This window comes from Hydractinia symbiolongicarpus, chromosome 15 (genome assembly GCF_029227915.1).
Source record: "Hydractinia symbiolongicarpus strain clone_291-10 chromosome 15, HSymV2.1, whole genome shotgun sequence".
Lineage (NCBI taxonomy): Eukaryota > Metazoa > Cnidaria > Hydrozoa > Anthoathecata > Hydractiniidae > Hydractinia > Hydractinia symbiolongicarpus.
The window spans coordinates 3,589,450-3,607,794 of NC_079889.1; the positions used below are offsets into that span (position 1 = coordinate 3,589,450).

At 33.0% G+C, this 18,345-nt stretch overlaps 2 protein-coding genes and 1 long non-coding RNA gene across 5 annotated transcripts in view; 2 read left to right on the forward strand and 1 right to left on the reverse strand.

The window, feature by feature from the left end:
* LOC130629298 (protocadherin Fat 4-like) overlaps positions 1 to 17,513 on the forward strand; it is a 30,350-nt gene extending 12,837 nt beyond the window's left edge. The window contains exons 21-40 of one of the 3 annotated variants that reach the window (XM_057442453.1): positions 177 to 351; positions 843 to 1,051; positions 1,429 to 1,611; positions 1,857 to 1,958; positions 2,155 to 2,269; positions 2,704 to 2,762; positions 3,004 to 3,219; positions 3,392 to 3,523; positions 3,905 to 4,133; positions 4,307 to 4,423; positions 4,593 to 4,703; positions 5,023 to 5,069; positions 5,363 to 5,661; positions 5,875 to 5,943; positions 14,993 to 15,061; positions 15,281 to 15,466; positions 15,824 to 15,876; positions 16,396 to 16,473; positions 16,783 to 16,831; positions 17,122 to 17,348. In XM_057442453.1, coding sequence (XP_057298436.1) covers positions 177 to 351; positions 843 to 1,051; positions 1,429 to 1,611; positions 1,857 to 1,958; positions 2,155 to 2,269; positions 2,704 to 2,762; positions 3,004 to 3,219; positions 3,392 to 3,523; positions 3,905 to 4,133; positions 4,307 to 4,423; positions 4,593 to 4,703; positions 5,023 to 5,069; positions 5,363 to 5,661; positions 5,875 to 5,943; positions 14,993 to 15,061; positions 15,281 to 15,466; positions 15,824 to 15,876; positions 16,396 to 16,473; positions 16,783 to 16,814 — 2,481 coding nt within the window. In that variant the 3' untranslated portion in view covers positions 16,815 to 16,831; positions 17,122 to 17,348. Of the gene's footprint in view, positions 1 to 176; positions 352 to 842; positions 1,052 to 1,428; positions 1,612 to 1,856; positions 1,959 to 2,154; positions 2,270 to 2,703; positions 2,763 to 3,003; positions 3,220 to 3,391; positions 3,524 to 3,904; positions 4,134 to 4,306; positions 4,424 to 4,592; positions 4,704 to 5,022; positions 5,070 to 5,362; positions 5,662 to 5,874; positions 5,944 to 6,686; positions 7,281 to 14,992; positions 15,062 to 15,280; positions 15,467 to 15,823; positions 15,877 to 16,395; positions 16,474 to 16,782; positions 16,832 to 17,121 lie in introns of those variants that run through there. The other 2 variants (XM_057442452.1, XM_057442454.1) reach the window with 2 other exon arrangements.
* Positions 7,181 to 12,539, reverse strand: LOC130629301 (uncharacterized). The gene is made up of 3 exons (XR_008981932.1): positions 12,402 to 12,539; positions 11,191 to 11,374; positions 7,181 to 7,488 (listed from the first exon to the last, which is right to left on the reverse strand). It is a non-coding gene; the product is annotated as an uncharacterized LOC130629301 (long non-coding RNA).
* On the forward strand, positions 11,221 to 12,649 carry LOC130629300 (uncharacterized). Its single transcript, XM_057442457.1, has 3 exons — positions 11,221 to 11,389; positions 11,501 to 11,682; positions 12,290 to 12,649. The coding sequence occupies exons 1-3, from the start codon at positions 11,221 to 11,223 to the stop codon at positions 12,356 to 12,358; spliced, it is 420 nt and encodes a 139-aa protein (XP_057298440.1). The 3' UTR covers positions 12,359 to 12,649.
* Positions 17,514 to 18,345: the final 832 nt, after the last annotated feature.

Sequence of the window (18,345 nt, forward strand, 5' to 3'; positions counted from 1 at the left end):
TGGTAATTTGATACCAAATCTGCGACATTCACTTATCATTGTATGATATAATAAATCAACGCTTAGCAAGTTAATTATCTGCTTATGTTGCATTACCATATAAGTGCAGTAATAGTACCGGAATGCAAATCAATTTTATATTCTGTTTCCTTGATATTCGTCAGTTATTCTTTTAGGTTAGGGTAAACATCAAAGATGTTAACGATAACGCACCTATCTTTAAAGACAAAGAATATTCGCTTGTCATCCACAAGGATACATCTCCAAATACAATTATACATACTGCCATTGCTACGGATAGCGATGTTGGCAAAAATGCTGAAATAAAATATAAAAGTGATAATTTGCCAGGTATGTTGATTCTACAAAGTTTTATGTCGAAAGAAGAATTTTGTGTTTAAAGTAAAAATTTTATTGTTCTATCTATTTTATCTACGATTTATTCTATAAATGGGGTGACCTTTACACGAATTAATGTGGGTTGTATGTTAAGTCATTTAAGAAAGTAACCAGCAATTTCTTTCGAAGAAATATACGGGTAATGCCGTAAACGGTTCTTATTTGTTTAGGGATCTAAAAAAACAGTTCTTTAAGGTTGAGATGATCTTTTAAAGGCGTGATCGAACATTCTAAAACTTGTTTCGGTCTGATTTAAACGACAAGGCTATTTCCATTGTCAAAGGCATATCATTGCAAGTGTCAATAGCTGCCGTTTTAGTACCGGAGACAAAATAATTACAAAAACCAGTATTCAAGCAAATTCGCGTGATATTGTCGTCTATGTGCATTCAAACCACAGTTTATACATAAGAACGTAACTTAATTTATATTGTATTTTTTAGCATTCCTTTCCTTAAACAGCAGCAGTGGGGAATTAAAGTTGAAATCTAGAATACCCAGTACACTTACCAATGTTGTAATTCTTGTGGTTGCTTTTAACCCAAACAATTTAAATCTGAGCGGTATGGTAACTATCACTCTACTTATACAAGCTACGCTAGTCGATGCACCAGTATTCCAAAACCAAGTTATACAAGTTCACGTTTTAGAGGTAATATTTTTATTTTTTTATCAAAAATATCCTTTCTTTTAGCTTTTCCCCATTCCATAATCATACACAATGTGTAATTAAGCAGCGGTAATTTCTTCAAGCACATTCTACCTGTAGAAACATTTACTTCGCCAATGGTTCAGAGATCCACAGAAAAAAATATCTATTGCCTTCCCTGTCTCCTTAACTGTGTAATTACTTTAATCCATATAATGACAGTAATTTTTTACACCTGCTGTATATAATGTGTTATAGTATAAAACATAAAATAAAACTAAAGCCTCTAATAATTTTAAGGACCGCTATTATCACGTCACCTCTTATCAACGCACAATTGAATGAGACTTATAGGTACTGTCAGTTATAATGAATTACAGGGTAAACCAATTGGAACACTAGTCACTGATTTAAACGCAACGTATCACGGAAAACATGAAAATGCAGGCGATTTTGTATATTCAATAAAACATGGTGGAAACGGGGAGTTTTCAATAAATCAACAAAATGGTTTTCTTAAAACTGCAAACATACTTGACAGAGAAGCTATAGCTGAGTATACGGTATAATTCATTCATTCATTTATTTATTTATTTATTTATTTATGTATTCATTTATTCATTCATTCTTTCATTCATTCATTCATTCATTCATTCATTCATTTTGTTATTTATTTTGTTATTTATTTTGTTATTTATTTTGTTAGTTATTTTGTTATTTATTCATTTAGTTCTCCATTCGCTGATGTTTTTGTTGTTTCTGTTTCTGGCCTAATATTATTTTATTTTATTTTTCTTTTACTTTTCAGATTATTGCATCTGTTTCGTTACGAGGTCAAGACTCAGTAAACTTTGCTACCATCAGAATTCAAGTAGGAGATATGAACGATAACCTACCATATTTTATATCAGTGAGTATCTAAGTTTATCAAAGGAGACTAAACTAGAAATATCCTCCATCAACATAATCATACAAGATTGATAGTCTTTTTTAACCGCGTAATACCATTTTGAATATAAAAGTCTGTTTCTTTAAGTGCAGATACAAAACGAAATAACCGTAATATTAAATGGCATTTTAATGTTTTAAAACCTTTATTGCTTAAGAATTACAGCAAGTTGTACATCCAAGAAAACATGGCAACCATATTGCAACCTCCCCATATCAGATGTGCAGATGCTGATTATGGAAACAATGCTTTAACCACATACACTGTTATTGGTGAGTAATGTCTAAATATAGTAAAATTCATCTGTTTTGACTTTAAAAACAGCGTACAAAGTTATTGAATATATGTTACAAAGATTATATTGCATATAATTTTTCCTAACGAACTGGCATTAACTGTTGCTTGGGTCAGACGATCAGACTTTTATTCGTTTCTAGTTCAAATGTAATTGCTAAGGCTATTTTACTAGTTTTCATTTATAATTACAGCATATATTTCATAATATCCAGTGTAATATCCAGTTTACAATATCCAACTGTGGATCAGCGTTGCCAGTAAATTAACTTCTTAAATCTACTTTGAAACGTTTTTTGACTTATTCATTTATTTATTTATTTTTACGTGGGTATATAACGTGAAGATAAAGTGATTTCTTTACGCAAATTCCTCAAATTAAGCAATATTTTTAATTTGCCTTAATTTACAGGAGAATCTCCATTAACTATAGACTCAAGCACGGGAGAACTTAACTTGAATGGACCTTTGGTAAGGTTTCGATTGGTTTCTTGTTAATTCGTGTGCAAACATTATAATCTTTAGTAATAAGGTAGTAATAGAAGCGTTCTACTGATAAAATACTGGTCCCTGCTTTGCTAAATTAAGTACTTGTGAATGGTTAAGCGACGGTAAAAGGGTCATGTATGTTCTAACTGAATTTTAAGTACAATGCAGTTTTGATGAGTCAAAGATATGAGTAGACAACACTATTGAATTTCTTAATTTAAAGGACCATGAAAAGACTCAAGAATTCAACCTAACAATCAAATGTGAAAACTCTCTTGCCGATGTCAAGCTTTCTGCAACCAATATTATTCGTGTAATGGTTCAAGATGAGAATGATAACGCTCCTGTATTTGAGAAAGCAATGTATCATGCAAACGTTACAGAAAACAACGTTGATGGAATGGATCTAATCACTACAAGAGCTGCAGACAATGATAACGTATAATTTAACTTGTAAATATTTTTTTTGGCACAGTCAACTGTATAGGTTGTTATTGAAATAAGTGTATCCTTTAATCTTGTGCAAGAATCTAGAACTAAAACCGAAAACTATGATTTTATAAGGTCATCTCATCTGCGCTTTGAGAATAATCAAAACTTTTATTCTTCAGGGACTAAACGGGAGATTACATTACAGCATTGTGTTGGTAACACCTTCTTCAACTTGTTTTGAAATAAATGCAAGAACTGGGTTAATTAAGCTGAACTGTGTGCTGGACAGAGAAAAGCATGATAAATACCAGGTATGAAGTTTTAAAATATGCAACTTAAATACGTCATGTTGATGATGAAAACTTGGAACAATAGAATTGATGGTATTCACGGTGGCTTTTGATTCACTTTTGATAAGGATTTTGAGTGTTTCATGTTGGTGTTCACCAGTTTTAAATTAAGACAATTTTTAGATATAAAACGATATGAATGGTTTAAACATGTCTTCGCAATCCATGTCCTTCACTTTGTCATTGCTTAATTCTTTCGTTCACTTGTCACTTTGTACATTTCTTTTTTTTTTGTGACAAATTTTCCAGTTACTACTTTAAACCATTTGCAAATTTAGTTCAGACAACATTTCGTCGCAGATGGTGTACCTTAATAACAATCGAGCATCTTCTTCTTTTTAGTTACAAATAATAGCATCTGATTCCGGTGCACCTTCTCTCTCAACGGTTGTTAATCTATTTGTCACTGTGTTTGACGTGAACGACAATATTCCTGTGTTGGACAGAAGCTTGTACGAATTCACGTTGTCTGAGAATAGAAAAGCAGGTGTCATTGAAAAGATTGGTATTACTGATAAGGATTCAGGACCACCATGCAAACATTGCGTTATACATAGTGGTAATGATCAAGGTAGCATATAATTATGACCATTTAGGTATAAATTTTACTACCATAAATCAGTGTAATGCAGTCCAAATTCTGTAATGCATAACACCACTACTTTTAAATGGTTTTAGAACAACATTATCGAAGTATTCTTTTTATCTTTTACTGAAAATATTATGTGTCATCATTTTTTGCAGGCTTATTTCAAATATCAGAAGATGGAAGCTTGTTGACTTTAAAGAAACTTGATCGTGAAATAAATGCATCTCATTATTTGACAATGCGCTCCTACCATACACAGACGCATAACACATGTGAGTTCCCTTAAAAGAGTTATAGAATGAGCAAATGAACTAGTATGATAAATTACTTTGTCTAACCTTACAACAGAATGATAAAATTATTTTTTGGAACAAGAAGAAAAAGAAAAATATGAACATGCACGACATATAGCTGTATGGTTATGTTTCTTTTTCTTTCCAGCCATTCTGACATTCTCAAATACAACTGAATACGTTGAATGCTCGATTGTGATCACTGTCGAAGATGAAAATGATAACGCACCATTTTTTGTTGAATCTAACTTATACATAGGTAAGGTAATAAATAAAATTATAACTTTGATATTTTCAACGTCTGATCCAGAGCTATTTCTTTGCTTTTGACTGGTACTAACTGAATATACTAAATTTACGCTAGCATTTCACCAAATTTCAAGCGTCAATTTTATTCATCTATTTATTCCGTATGATTTTTGAATTTTTGTTGAACCAGATGGTCGGCAACAGCTACTTTACATAAAAGTCATGCAACCATTGGTAAAAATCAGTGTAAGGCATGGAGGTCTTTTTATCCGTTTTTTTTGTTGGTCCTAACTTACCTATCAACCTATCTGTATTACGTTTTTTCTTAGGTGTTTATGATGGATCTCCATACGGTACATTGCTAACAACTGTCAGTGTAAGTACAAATTTTAACTTTGATTATTTTTTTTAATTCCGTATGCATTGAAGAGCTATTATAGCTAAGAAGTCTATTACACAAGGGTGAGCTATAAAGCATCAGTTTTGAACAGACTTTTGTTTATTACTTTTAAGATTATGCCTAATGTTGTAACATAGGGAATAATAGTCAACAATTGCTAAATGTTTTTAATAAATAAAGTTCTGCTTTCTGTTATCAATAAGTTTTTTTATATAAGATTTTTTTATTTCCTTGCTTCAATTGTCTAACGCAAAATTGAACCCTTGCAGGCTATAGATTATGACGAAACACCAGGCGTACTTTACAATATCACATCAGGGAACGAGGATCGCTTATTTACAATCAATGGCAGGACAGGAGAAATAAAAACCACGTTTCGTTTAATGCATATCCAGAAAATGAGAACGTTGAAAATTATTGCTCACGATAACCATGGAAGACCACCTTCGATGAAGTCAACGAACCAGCTTTCAATAAATGTTCTGGTCTTTGATAATGATGCTTTAGGGAGCTTTACTACGACAGCTAAACCAGGGTATATTTATGAACATATTGGTGAGCTAGAAAGGTAACTGTTTCTTTTATACTTCCAGCTTGTGACTCAGCACCTAGATATCTAATTAACAATATTATTGTGAGATAAAATTCATATTAGTTAAATACAACTTTAGCTAACTCTTTGAACTTGTTTAATTGTGACCAGAATCCTCCAAACAATCTTTTTTTCAGCTCATGATCGAATTAATTTTATTACTTTATGGCATTATTCTAATTTTAATAGGTTGCTATCAAATTTAACAAAGGCACATGCAAAACTTCACGAAGTGCTGCCAACGTCAAAATCATCAACGTAAGTACACCCTGATGTTATGCCAATACTTTCTCAATTAACATATAAAGTCTAATGGTTCTTTTCTTGAGTTTAAATCTATCCCTCTCTGAAGTGACATAATAGCTTAATGGGAGCGTCACGTTGGAGGGTCGATGCCTAAGGCTCACTCAGTAATACTTCAACATATTCGCCCAACACTGTCTTAAAAGTCGGCCATATTTTCCCAGTGGGCACACGACGTCTTTTCAACGTTGATTAGACGTTGAATTCTGGTCGCGACGTCGCAACCAACATTCAACGTCTAATCAACGTTGGGTCTGCAACGTCGATGCAACCGACGTAAATTCAACGTCTTTTCAACGTTGCCCTCCGACATGAATACAACGTCGCATCATCGACGTCTTTTCAACGTCGTTTCCACAACGTTGTTTCAACCGACGTGATATCAACGTTGATACAACGTCGAAAAAAGACGTTGTTTCAACGATCGTAAAACCGACGTTTATTCAACGTCGTACTGCAACGTTGATTCAACCGACGTCTTATCGACGTTTATTCAACGTCACTCCCGCAACGTTGATTCAACCGACGTCTATTCAACGTCGCACCCGCAACGTTGATTCAACCGACGTCTTATCGACGTTTATTCAACGTTGCACTGCAACGTTGATTCAACCGACGTCTTATCGACGTTTATTCAACGTTGCACCAAATTAACTTTTTACCGAGAATCTGTTCCGTTCAAATCTTATTTGTTTTAGTTCGTCTCACACTGGCCTGCAAAGTTATATCTCAAACAGACGTTCATAGAAGTGTTCCAAACTGTCCAACAAAATAACGAAGCGTACTCGGTGTTTGTTAAAGATCGTCATAAACTAGAAATAAAGAACGCACGTTTTACTTAATTTTTTTGTAATTTGTCAGCGATTGGATATATTAATGCCGACGTTATGTTGTTTTTCATATATATCGCTAATTTTACTGCAGTTTTACTACTTCAAAATATTACCATTTGTTTGCAACTTTACAGCCGCATCTATGTACTTTTTTACATAAGAGCCGAATGTGCATTCATTCTCTTATGCTATGTTAAAACTTTTGTGACATAACATCAGAGAATGAATGAACACAAACATGAAATGTACACAAAACATTCAATGGATTTTTTTTCAACAGAGCGTACCAAACGTTCGATTTATTTTTTGTAATATTTATCAGGGGGTTTTTTGTCCTCGTATTTTGAGAGAAACAAATATTTCAACTTGTATTATGGATGTGAGACATTTAAAATACAATCCATTTTGTCAAATTATAATTTATAATACAATAATAACTGTTTATTTACTTCGCTTTCACATATTTAAACCTTTACTTTGTCGCATGTAATATCCCTCCTAGTCATTGGCGGGAAACTTTCGATGAGGAAATTCGCGCCTAAGCCCCTAAGAAGTTCGTATCAACTCACAAGGCGAAAAGGGCGAAGAACCACAGACGTGAGTAAAGTATTTCTGTACAGCATATGCTAATTCGTAAACTTTGCTTCGGTAGCATTCGTAGCAGAATCTAAAGAAAGAAAAAGTTAGCTAAAATTTTCACGCATATTTATTTGACACATTCTAGAAATAAATCGTTTGACCCTAAATTATTTTAAATCAAATTTTTCCATGTCGGCAAAAAATTGCCGAAGTGATGTTATTTGTCTGCATGTCAACAAGTCGACATTTCAGTACAAGAGAGATGGGGATTCTTCAGAATGTAAGAAAAATTTATTTCCAGAGACTTATCTCTAAAAAAACAATGCTAGCTAGATTTCTCAAAAAATATTTAATGGATATAATGCCCAGGCTGAGGTGGTCTTACTTTTTTAATGTTCCAGCCTGGTATTGTTATTTTGTATTTCCAGCTTTTTTTATTATTTTACAGTACATTACACATACTTGCAATCCAAAAATTTTGGCGGGAAGAAAATTTGGCAGATAACAAAAAAAATTAAATTTGGCGGAGAACAAAATTTATTAATTTTGGCGGGAATTTAATTTGACGGATAACGTAAAACTCATTAAAAATATGAAAGATTGTTTGTTTCTTTGTAAATCATGTGACAACATTAGTTTTTACTATCTCGCCTGCGAGGATAGTATTGGTTTCCAACTCGTAACTGGCTAACTATGTCCCAAATGGTCAATTGCAACGTCACAGATTTAAACTTCGTACCTAAACTCTCTAAGTACTTAGAAGTCATCTAAATGACGTTTCAGACCAAAATTGGTATTTGTTTTCGACAAAATTTGGCACAGTTAACAAAAAAAGTATGCTGAACATAATGGTGACATCAAAATTTTGATTTTTTGTCACCTAAATGTCATTTTAGGCCAAAATTGGTCTGAAAATTAAAACTACTTCATTTTCGACCAAATTTGGCACAGTTAACAAATAAAGTATGCTGAACATAATGGTGACATCAAAATTTTGATTTTTTGTCACCTAAATGTCATTTTAGGCCAAAATTGGTCCGAAAATTAAAACTACTTTACTTTCGACAAAATTTGGCTCAGTTAATAAGAAAAGTATGCTGAACATGATGGTGACATCAAAATTTGGATTTCTTGTCATCTAAATGTCATTTTAGGCCAAAATTTGCCCAAAAATTAAAACTACTTTATTTTCGACAAAATTTGGCTCAATTAACAAGAAAAGTATGCTGAACATGATGGTAACTTCAAAATTTGGATTTTTTGTCACCTAAATGTCATTTTAGGCCAAAATTAGCCCAAAAATTAAAACTACTTTATTTTCGACAACATTTGGCACAGTTAACAAAAAAGGTATACTGAACATGATAGTGACATCAAAGTGTTAATTTTTTGTCACCTAAATGCCGTTTAAGACCATAAACGTTTCAATCGCGCCACTGTAACCATGAATGATAGGCTGTATTTTTTGTTAGCAGAAATTGTAGAATTGGGTCGCATTGTCGATGTTTCATAGTTGTGCATTTTTAATAGCGAGATAGTTTATGCAGCGCCTGCATCTTGTTTACATTAATAACCATCAACTTTAGATAAAAAAAAAGTCATTCGTCGTCAATACTAAAAGCATGTCCATTGAAATCCTCTTGTACAGTAGCAACACGAAAAAATTGGCGGATGGCGAAAAAGTTAATTTTGGCGGGGAATTTAATTTGGCAGGCACCGCCAAACAGGCTGCCTTATAAGAGGGCGTGCCTGGCACATGCAAGCATACTTATAGCAATCTATTTGAAGATATAACTTTTGATTCAATAACCATTTAAAATTTTTGCTATTTTGCTTTCATGTGCACCAGTTATGCTTGACACATACAGGTGGTTGGAGCATGCTGACAGGCTGCCTTATAAGAGGGCGTGCCTGGCACATGCAAGCATACTTATAGCAATCTATTTGAAGATATAACTTTTGATTCAATAACCATTTAAAATTTTTGCTATTTTGCTTTCATGTGCACCAGTTATGCTTGACACATACAGGTGGTTGGAGCATGCTAACAGGCTGCCTTATAAGAGGGCGTGCCTGGCATATGCAAGCATTTATAGCAATCTATTCGAAAACATTGTGACAAAAAAATATATAGCTGAAGCTAAATATCAAGTATTTAGTAATTCTTAGTTATAAATCATCATATTTAAAAAGCTGCATGTTTTGTTCCAAAGCCCATGTAAATTCTTTTAATTTGTTTTGACTTAAAAAATCCAACTTTTCATGAAAAAGGCATATTGACTAAAATTTAATCCCGCGAAATATCTGAACTCGATCGATTCGCAAAAAATTGTGACATTTAAGTACTTGAAAGACATTCATAACTATGCAGAAGTGAAAATGCTGATAAATAAACGTAGAGGATTGAAAACTTATGATTGTATTGTCTGCTTGAAGGTTCCTTCAATACATTTTGTGCACCTGTGGAATTCTATTAAAAAATAGAGTGCTTGCTTGCTTGATAAATTACAATTCTTACACTAAAATTATAACAAAAATAAGAAAATTAACTTGGTGATCACTACTTGCTTTATACCAGAGACCTGCACACACCACTAGTATTATGTATATATACAAATTAGGTTAAAACTTAGTTATTAAACTTGTAATTATTGCAAAGAGCTGGAAAAAGATTGAGATTTTCTATCAGCCAACTTCATGCCTCATTCGACAGTCTTACAATCCGGTATTTGATCTTGTCATGTTAAGTCAATATTTAAATCCTTAATTCCTTGAGTAACCATTGTTTTATATTAGCTATATTTGAATAAAATGAGTTGGAGCCGAGCAATATGGTTGGAAAACAAACAAGAAGAAGAAGGTACAATACCAACAGTTTGGATAAAAAATAATTTAGTCTACTGGCCAAGTTTTTTGAATGTCGAGAAGGCAGCTGCAGAATTAAAAGAACCTACAGCATTATGGCACAAATTTCCACTAGTCCGAGTTAAAATTACAGGAGGTACGATGCTAAGTGGCTTTACTTCAATTAATTAGTCAAATACAACTTTAAAAAAAACTAATCATGTATCAGAACCATTATATATTATCTTTACAGATAGAAAACTATGTGAGGAGTTTGATTTCACGGAGGCAGAAACGGATGACGAAGAAGTCATCACAAAAAAACAAAGCTCGCCGTCTTGTGATGTATTGTTTACAAAAAGTATGATTAATTTTGTATTCCAGAAATTTTTATGCAATTTTTATGCAATTCGTAAAAGCTTGTTACGTTTTTACTTTGTGTATTTCGAAATGTTCAAAGTTTTCAAACATTTATTTTTGAAAAGCACTGTTGCTATGATTTTTTTATGCAAAAATGAAAACTTTTAGAAAAACCAATACCAAGTGAACCACCAATGACATATCGACATATAGAAGATGATGCTCAAGACTCTGGTAAGTGCTTACATAATTTTTTTACAAAATGTTCAAAACAGATTTCTTATTTGTATATACATGTACATTCTTTAAGCACAAATATGTGGAATTTAATATGCACAAAGATTAGTACATAAGGCATATTATATACCTTAAGGGTATAAAGTGTGAAAATAAAAAAAGTGTGGGATTAATTTTAGTCCCTCAATTTTTTTAGATTAGGGCGGAATTAATTAGTGTTAATCGGCAACATTTTTAGGAAGTGCGATTTTAGTGTTTTCATGGGATAACAAGTTTCACACTTTTTTATTTTGCACGCTTTTATTCTCGCACTTTTTTATACCCTTAATACAACATTGATATTAAATACCTTTTTTATGTGCTTACAGACTCATCCATCATGTCACCAGAAGTCAGACCATTGATACAACATCAAAACACAACACCAACACATACACCACCAAATAGTTTAAAGAGGAAGCATGTCAGTCCAGTAAGACAAACACCATCTGGATCACAGAATGCAGGTGGAAGTTCTGGAAACGATCCCTTTCCTATGTCGACAGGAAGTAAGTTGTAATTACAAAGCAGGATTCAATAAAATAGATATGTTTAAAATATCCCACTGAAATACATGGTATATATATATTTAGTAAATAAAAAATCCAATTATGATTTAGAGTTTCAGAAGAGGGTATTGTATCTCCTAACCGATATCAGGAATTTGTTGGGAAGACAAAATGAAAAAGCAGCAGAGCCGGACACAGCTCAACCACAGGAGCCATTTGAACTGCTAAAGAGTGTTCAAGAGCTAATAGAGTTTGAGGAGACATTAAAAGACAAGTCAAACTATGATAGATTGGTCAGTTAAACATTTACATTCATTTTTTCCCAAAGGATACATGAAACACACTATTTAGCCTGACAGCATGTTCACTTATTCTCGGATCCGGGTTAACATGCTTGGAATTTTCTGATCATTTTTAACAAAAATGACCAACATATTTAAATTCAGCATCAAAATTTATGGAAACATGCAAATTTTCAAGTTTATACACTAAGTACAACTGCCAAACTTTTGATGTTGTATGAAGAAATGACCACACAAATTAACTGCAGTGAAATTTTTTAACTCTTATAAAATTTAAAAACTTTAAATTACAATAAATCCTGTTCTAATAATCTCTTGGTATTCTAAATTTCCTATGTTATATAATTTTTGCTGATAAATCCAAATATGCCACTCATTTTTCTCAAAAGTTCCTTGTTTTCTTTTTCAAAATTTGATAATGTTAACCTGGATCTGAGAATTCTTACACTTCTAATGAAGTGTGAACACAGCTTAAAGAACTGCCTTTGTTGTCCCTCCTGGAAACAACTATAGCTAGCTAAATACTACTTTTCTACTTTTGTGTTTGTGTGCACCTGTAGCTAGAAATATATTTATTGATATATGTTTCATTTTACAGCTATCCCAGTTATCAAGAGTTGGTGGCTCAAAAATTCGCGAAAATGTGAAAAATGTTCTGTTAAAGTGAGTCAAAGCATAAGTACCCCTTAGAGAATTTAAAATGTACTAACCTTTGTTGTGTAGTTTACAGTGGTAGTGGAAAATCACTTTGTTGTGCCCACATGCTTCGTTTCATCTTCTCCATAAAAAAATCGTGCACGAGGTCCAAGAATTATTTAATTGAATGAATAGTTTACGGAATGCGGCCCCGCAGCCTAATGGACTCGCAACTATATATTAAATGCGCTTACGATGTCGATTGTTTTACTTTTATTCCACTTTCATTATAGAATCATGAATAATGAAGTAATGTCGGCACTCAACATGAAAGGGAAGGGAAAAAGTGAAAAGGTTGGGTTTGCAAGGATGAACTTATATAAAGCTGTTGTCGGTTAGTAAAAAAATCCTATTCCTAATATTCAATTTATATATGTGCTTGTAAGCGTTTTAGTTTGTTGTTGTTAATTTATTTATTGTCGGTTAAAATATGTACAAATAAATACAATAGCTCTTATTAAAGTGCTAATCCAAACCGACAAGTTTGTATTAAGTTTTTCCCGCCATTTCGAGGGGTCGACGTTCAGGGGGAAAAATACACATTAATCTGAGGAAATCTATTTGTCCAGCTGTTGTACTGTAAACTACCTCCATCAATATGTGATAAGAATTTTGTTACGTTGTAGAAACTGTTATCAAACATCAAAAGAATGCGACAGAAGGAGAAGTTTGTGCGTGTACGGCATCAATCCTTAAATATGCACCTGATAGATGTGGAGGAGCGGGAAGAACTAATGCCGAAGAAAATTAAATCGATTAATTTTTAAATAATTTACAACTTTTATATCAGAGAGGATTATAAATTTTTCAAGCGCCGTAATAAATTCTTCTAGCTTATATTAATTTTGATTGGGTGGCAGAAAATTAGAATGGCAAAATGTTAAAGTGATTTTAGCTCAACAATTTTTAGTGTTTCTACTAGAGATCGGACTTGTGACTAGTAAAAGTATGGAATATGCATGAGTGGGTGCTTTTTTTAAGGAAATACAGTGCTAATATAATATTCATTATATTTTTATTGTAATTTTCAACCTCGATTCCTGGACTTCTTGCACCTGGTGAGGACGGTGGCTTTTCACACTTTTTATAAAGTATAGCATCATGATCGTATTTATTCGCATCTGGTATCCTTAACAAACACCCTTGTATTCAACTCTGACTTCATTAAGAAAACATACTTTTTCTCTAACCAATGCTTGATTAAAGACTTCGGTGCAACAGTTTTGCTTGACACTTTAGGTGATTTGAGCATACTAACAGGCTGCCTTATCAGGAGGCGTGCCTGGCACATGAAATCGCAGCTATAAATTTGCAAATACTGCACGTTTAACAACCTCGTCATTGCTGCGTTACATTTTTTGCATTGGGTTGGAACGCTGGAGATTCTCACATAGTACCAGTTGTGAATACTTGAAATATCGTTTTTATATTTTGTATTATAAAACTCCGTTAAGTTTCATTTAGGAAGTTTTCAGCGGAGAAGTTGTATATACTGCCGATGTTTATAATAAAAAAATGACATATCGTAGAAATGATTTTATTTCTTTTTCGCAATAACCATGTACAAATAACGTAACACAAATATAAGCGTCGGAATCATGCTAGGGAATAGATACATGGACATGTAAACTATGGACATATAAAACTGAAGCCACAATGGCGATTATGATTTGATTCGGTCAAGTTTGTCTGTTTCTTAAGGTTGAAAAGACGCTGAATAACGGTTGCGAGAGCATTTCCAAACGACGTTGATTAGACGTTGTTAGACGTTTTTTCAACGTTGAAAAGACGTTGCGAGAAGTTATTTCAATGTTTAAAAGACGTAGCGAGACGTTGTTTCAACGTTGAAGAGACGTTGCAGGACGTTGTTTCAACGTAGCTTGCGACGTTGAAAAGACGTTGATTTTACGTTGCAAATGAAAGTTTTTTTGACGTCTTTTTCCGACGTCTATTCAACGTCGGACATCAACGTCTTTTCAACGTTGAAACAACGTCCTGCAACGTTGTTTCAACGTTGAAAAGACGTTGCGAGACGTTGTTTCAACGTTGAAAAGACGTTGCGAGACGTTGTTTCAACGTTGAAAAGACGTTGATGTCCGACGTTGAATAGACGTCGGAAAAAGACGTCAAAAAAACTTTCATTTGCAACGTAAAATCAACGTCTTTTCAACGTCGCAAGCAACGTCTTTTCAACGTTGATTCAACGTTGAAGTGCCCACTGGGTTAGATCTCCGGTAATTTGCAAACCGTTATTGCCCTTTAGCCAGATGTTGCAGCCTGGGTGATTAATTTTTAAATTTAATTTTTCTATGAATTAAAAATGAAATTGTGAACTGACATTTGTCTGCAATATCAATAAAGCAGAGAAATAAATAAAAATTAAAATTTACATTTACATTTAATGCCTTATTAAAAACGTAACGCGTAATTTTATCCATCTTCAGTTTTGTCGAATCTAAAAACGAAAATTCAAGAGGCTGTTTGGCACCTAATACCTCTTTTTTTCACGTACATGCCTTATGACCTTTTACTTAAGAAAGAAAAAACAGACAAAAGGTAAGAATGTTTATTATTTATTTTAATATATACACAATTTTGCTACTAGTTCGAAAGTCACATTCTATGCTATTGATGTTGAAAATAAGAAAATGTTATCCAAGAAACAGCTAACAAGGTAAGTTCAATATTGTACAAGAAGAAACGACAACAAAAAGGAAAACCAAATGGATAATAGCAATGACAACAACGGCAACATTAACGATAACTGCACCACCACTACGACATTCATTTTTACTGTTTCTTTTGTAATGATATATTATTTTGAAAAATTTTGAAATGTATTCCATGCATTAACCTGCTCCATTCCTAAGTATATCTTCCTCCAAATTTATAGCTCATTAATTGAACATTTTCTTCAAAATTGGAACATATCAAGTGTTGGAGTGGCGTCAGTAGCTGCAATCATTCAAGAAGCTGACAATGAAAGAGATCTATTTATAGGAATTATCTTGGGCATATCAGTGCTGGTTGTGTTACTAACGATATTATCCATTTACTTGTGGTTAAGAGGGGGGAGAAGGTAAGTGCGTTTTCTCCATGTATGTTAACACTGAACTGCGTTGCACAGAACTACGAAGGTAAATTTCTTTCCCAATTACTGATCACTGATCACTGAGTTTCAAGTATTTTTTTTCTGTAAATGTGATAATTTTGCTTAATGTTCTTTGAGATTAAACGTTTCCGTAAGTGAAAAACGCTTGCATCTATATGCGATACATCGATCCTCATCACCAAAATGCTAGTGCACTGAACACTTTTTCAGGTAACCGCACTGCAAAACCATGTTGCACGACCATGAAGCTTTATTTTGTCAGAGTTTCCCTACTCTCTCATTAAATTTTACCATTGCTAACCCATGTTCCCTCCCTTTCTTCAGAGCTGTGTACAATTTTGGCAACTTCCTTCGAAATGTCTTAGGCTACGGCATAAGTAAGTCATCTTTCATCTTCTTTTAAAAGCTTTACAATCCCATAACCATAGCCCGATATCCTTAATACCCTTGTTAAGTGCGCATGGCGTAAATCGTAGTTCCTTATACACGAGTTTTTACAATTGTCATACATTAAATCAACACCATACATGGTTGCTAATCTGCTTAAAATGACAAAGCTAACAATAGCTGAAAATTTATACACTGACTGTATGTAGTAATAATTCAAACTGATTTTGGTTCGAATATTAAGTAGTTTTAGTGAAAAAGCATTTTGTTTGGGTGTAATACATAAAGACAGCTATTTTTATGTCGTCTTTCCTAACAACTAAGCCGTATTTATATGTAGATACATCAGGTAATGCATTGTTAGTAAAATCATTGCGCCTTCGTTCATTTAGACAGTCTCAGACAACTGCTGACGGTTTATGTTTAAGACAACGTTGTTTGGTGATGCAAAAAACTGACGCTTTGTTAATGCTTATTGTATATAACAATTATTTTATTTCATGAATTAGAAAAAGAAAAAGACAGCGACCCTCCAGCATCATCGTCAACAACAGGCTACCAAAACCAAAACCAAAATCCTCCCCAGAGTATGAATTTTACATTTAATATTTACTTCTTTTTTTAATACGTGTCTCAAGCGAAGCTACGTATATTGGTTATACACTTTTCTGAATTAAAAGAAGCGTCTTAAATAAATTCTTAATAAGGGAAGTACTTATTATAGATTGTATTACTAGACACATGCCAATTAAACAAACTCAGTTTTTAATAAAATCTTAAAAAACATTTAGTCAGATTTTTACTCTGCAGTTCAACCCTTCAAATCATAATTAGTCCATCAACTTTGGAACATCTTTTATTTATTTGTATATATTTACTGACATTTTATTTTACAGCGTCGACGGTGTCCAAAATGGATATCATTTAGAGGCATATGATAGCACGGTTAGTTCATCAAAAACACTTATTTTTTTGCTTAATAAGATTGTGACTTTTACGTTTCCGTCAATCTGACATAAATTTTGCAAGAATATAAAATAGTGAAAAAATGCAAAACATTGTAGCTAAAAAAATGCATTCTGTATAAAATATTATACAATTTTTCAACGGATGAGGCTAACATTGATTTTATATTAAAACGCGTCGGTTTTCTGTCTCTATATTTGTTTTGTTACCGACGAAATAACGGCCAATTTCAGCCTATTTAAGTCAAAACGTCATTTATGTGTTTTTAGAACATCTACGACACAGTACGCTATCACGCCAATGAACCAGAATTCCCGCCACAATCTTTCTACGCTTCACATGAAACTCAAGGGAACGACTACCAAGAATTTGACGAAGGGGTAGAGAATATGCTTGACAATGCTTGGGCGTATGGGGACAATGAGAGTGTCAACGGGGAAAATACCAAGAAAAATGAAGATATTGCCAATAATAATAAAGCCGAAATGAAGGAAAAGGGGAAAATTAAAGATGCGGTTGCATCAACCGCTCTCTGAAATACGCGGTTTATTAAAAAAAAAATAAAAAAATAAAATGGCCTATTTATGGAATAGAATCGAATGAAAATTAGTCAATTAAAATTCAGGTTCTTAGTTAAAACAATTCGAAAATAAATATACCACGCAGAAACTTTTCTCAAAAACTTTTGTCATTTCCCCACGAAAAGTCCACAAATAATGGATTCTATCCTAACAACTTCGATTCTTATCTTGTAACATAAGCACTATAAACTAGAGCTTAAATAATAAAAAGTATTATACAAGTAAGACAGGCAGGAAATAAGCGAGTCCCATGATGTATTTATAAATGAGGCACATTTAAAATATATATCACGTTTTCTTGACTTCTTAATTTCGGTAAGTTGGTTACTTCTTGGGTTTTATTTAAATTGAAATAAAGTTATATTTAAAGATATGTATATATATATATATATATATATATGTAAAAATGGGTCAATGTTTATTTTGTATTATTTATTTATGATTTTAGAGAAATAAGCAGTGTTGTGTTTGGTGTCTGCATTAAACACCCAATCTCTCACCACCCCTAAATATTTAAATTCCTTATATTCCTTGTATGAAGTATTTTTCCTTATTTTGACCAATACCCACGAGGCGTCGTGAAGACGTCTGTTGATAAGCGCTACAACGTCGTTTCGACGTCGTTAAGTGATGGCATCGCATTTCGACCATTTAAGGAAGTTCACATCAAACGTCAGGATTCCCAACGTCGCATACTGACTATTAACTGACGTCAATCTGACGTTAGGATTTCCGACGTCGGATTTACATAGTAACTAAACATTGTGCCAACGTTGCGTAAACGTAAGATTGGATAACTTTTTAGGTTCTTTATTATATGTTGATGAACAAGGCGACAAAAGACATTGAGAAGATTAATAATAGATTCATTTTCTTGAAATTTAACGTTTTTATTATCTGCGTTCAAATAAA

Coding starts and splice junctions, on each gene's coding strand:
- LOC130629300 (XM_057442457.1), top strand. CDS start 11,221: ATGTCACCAGAAGTCAGACCATTGATACAACATCAAAACACAACACCA. Junction 11,390..11,500: donor CTTTCCTATGTCGACAGGAA/GTAAGTTGTAAT, acceptor ATTATGATTTAG/AGTTTCAGAAGAGGGTATTG. Junction 11,683..12,289: donor AGTCAAACTATGATAGATTG/GTCAGTTAAACA, acceptor TTCATTTTACAG/CTATCCCAGTTATCAAGAGT.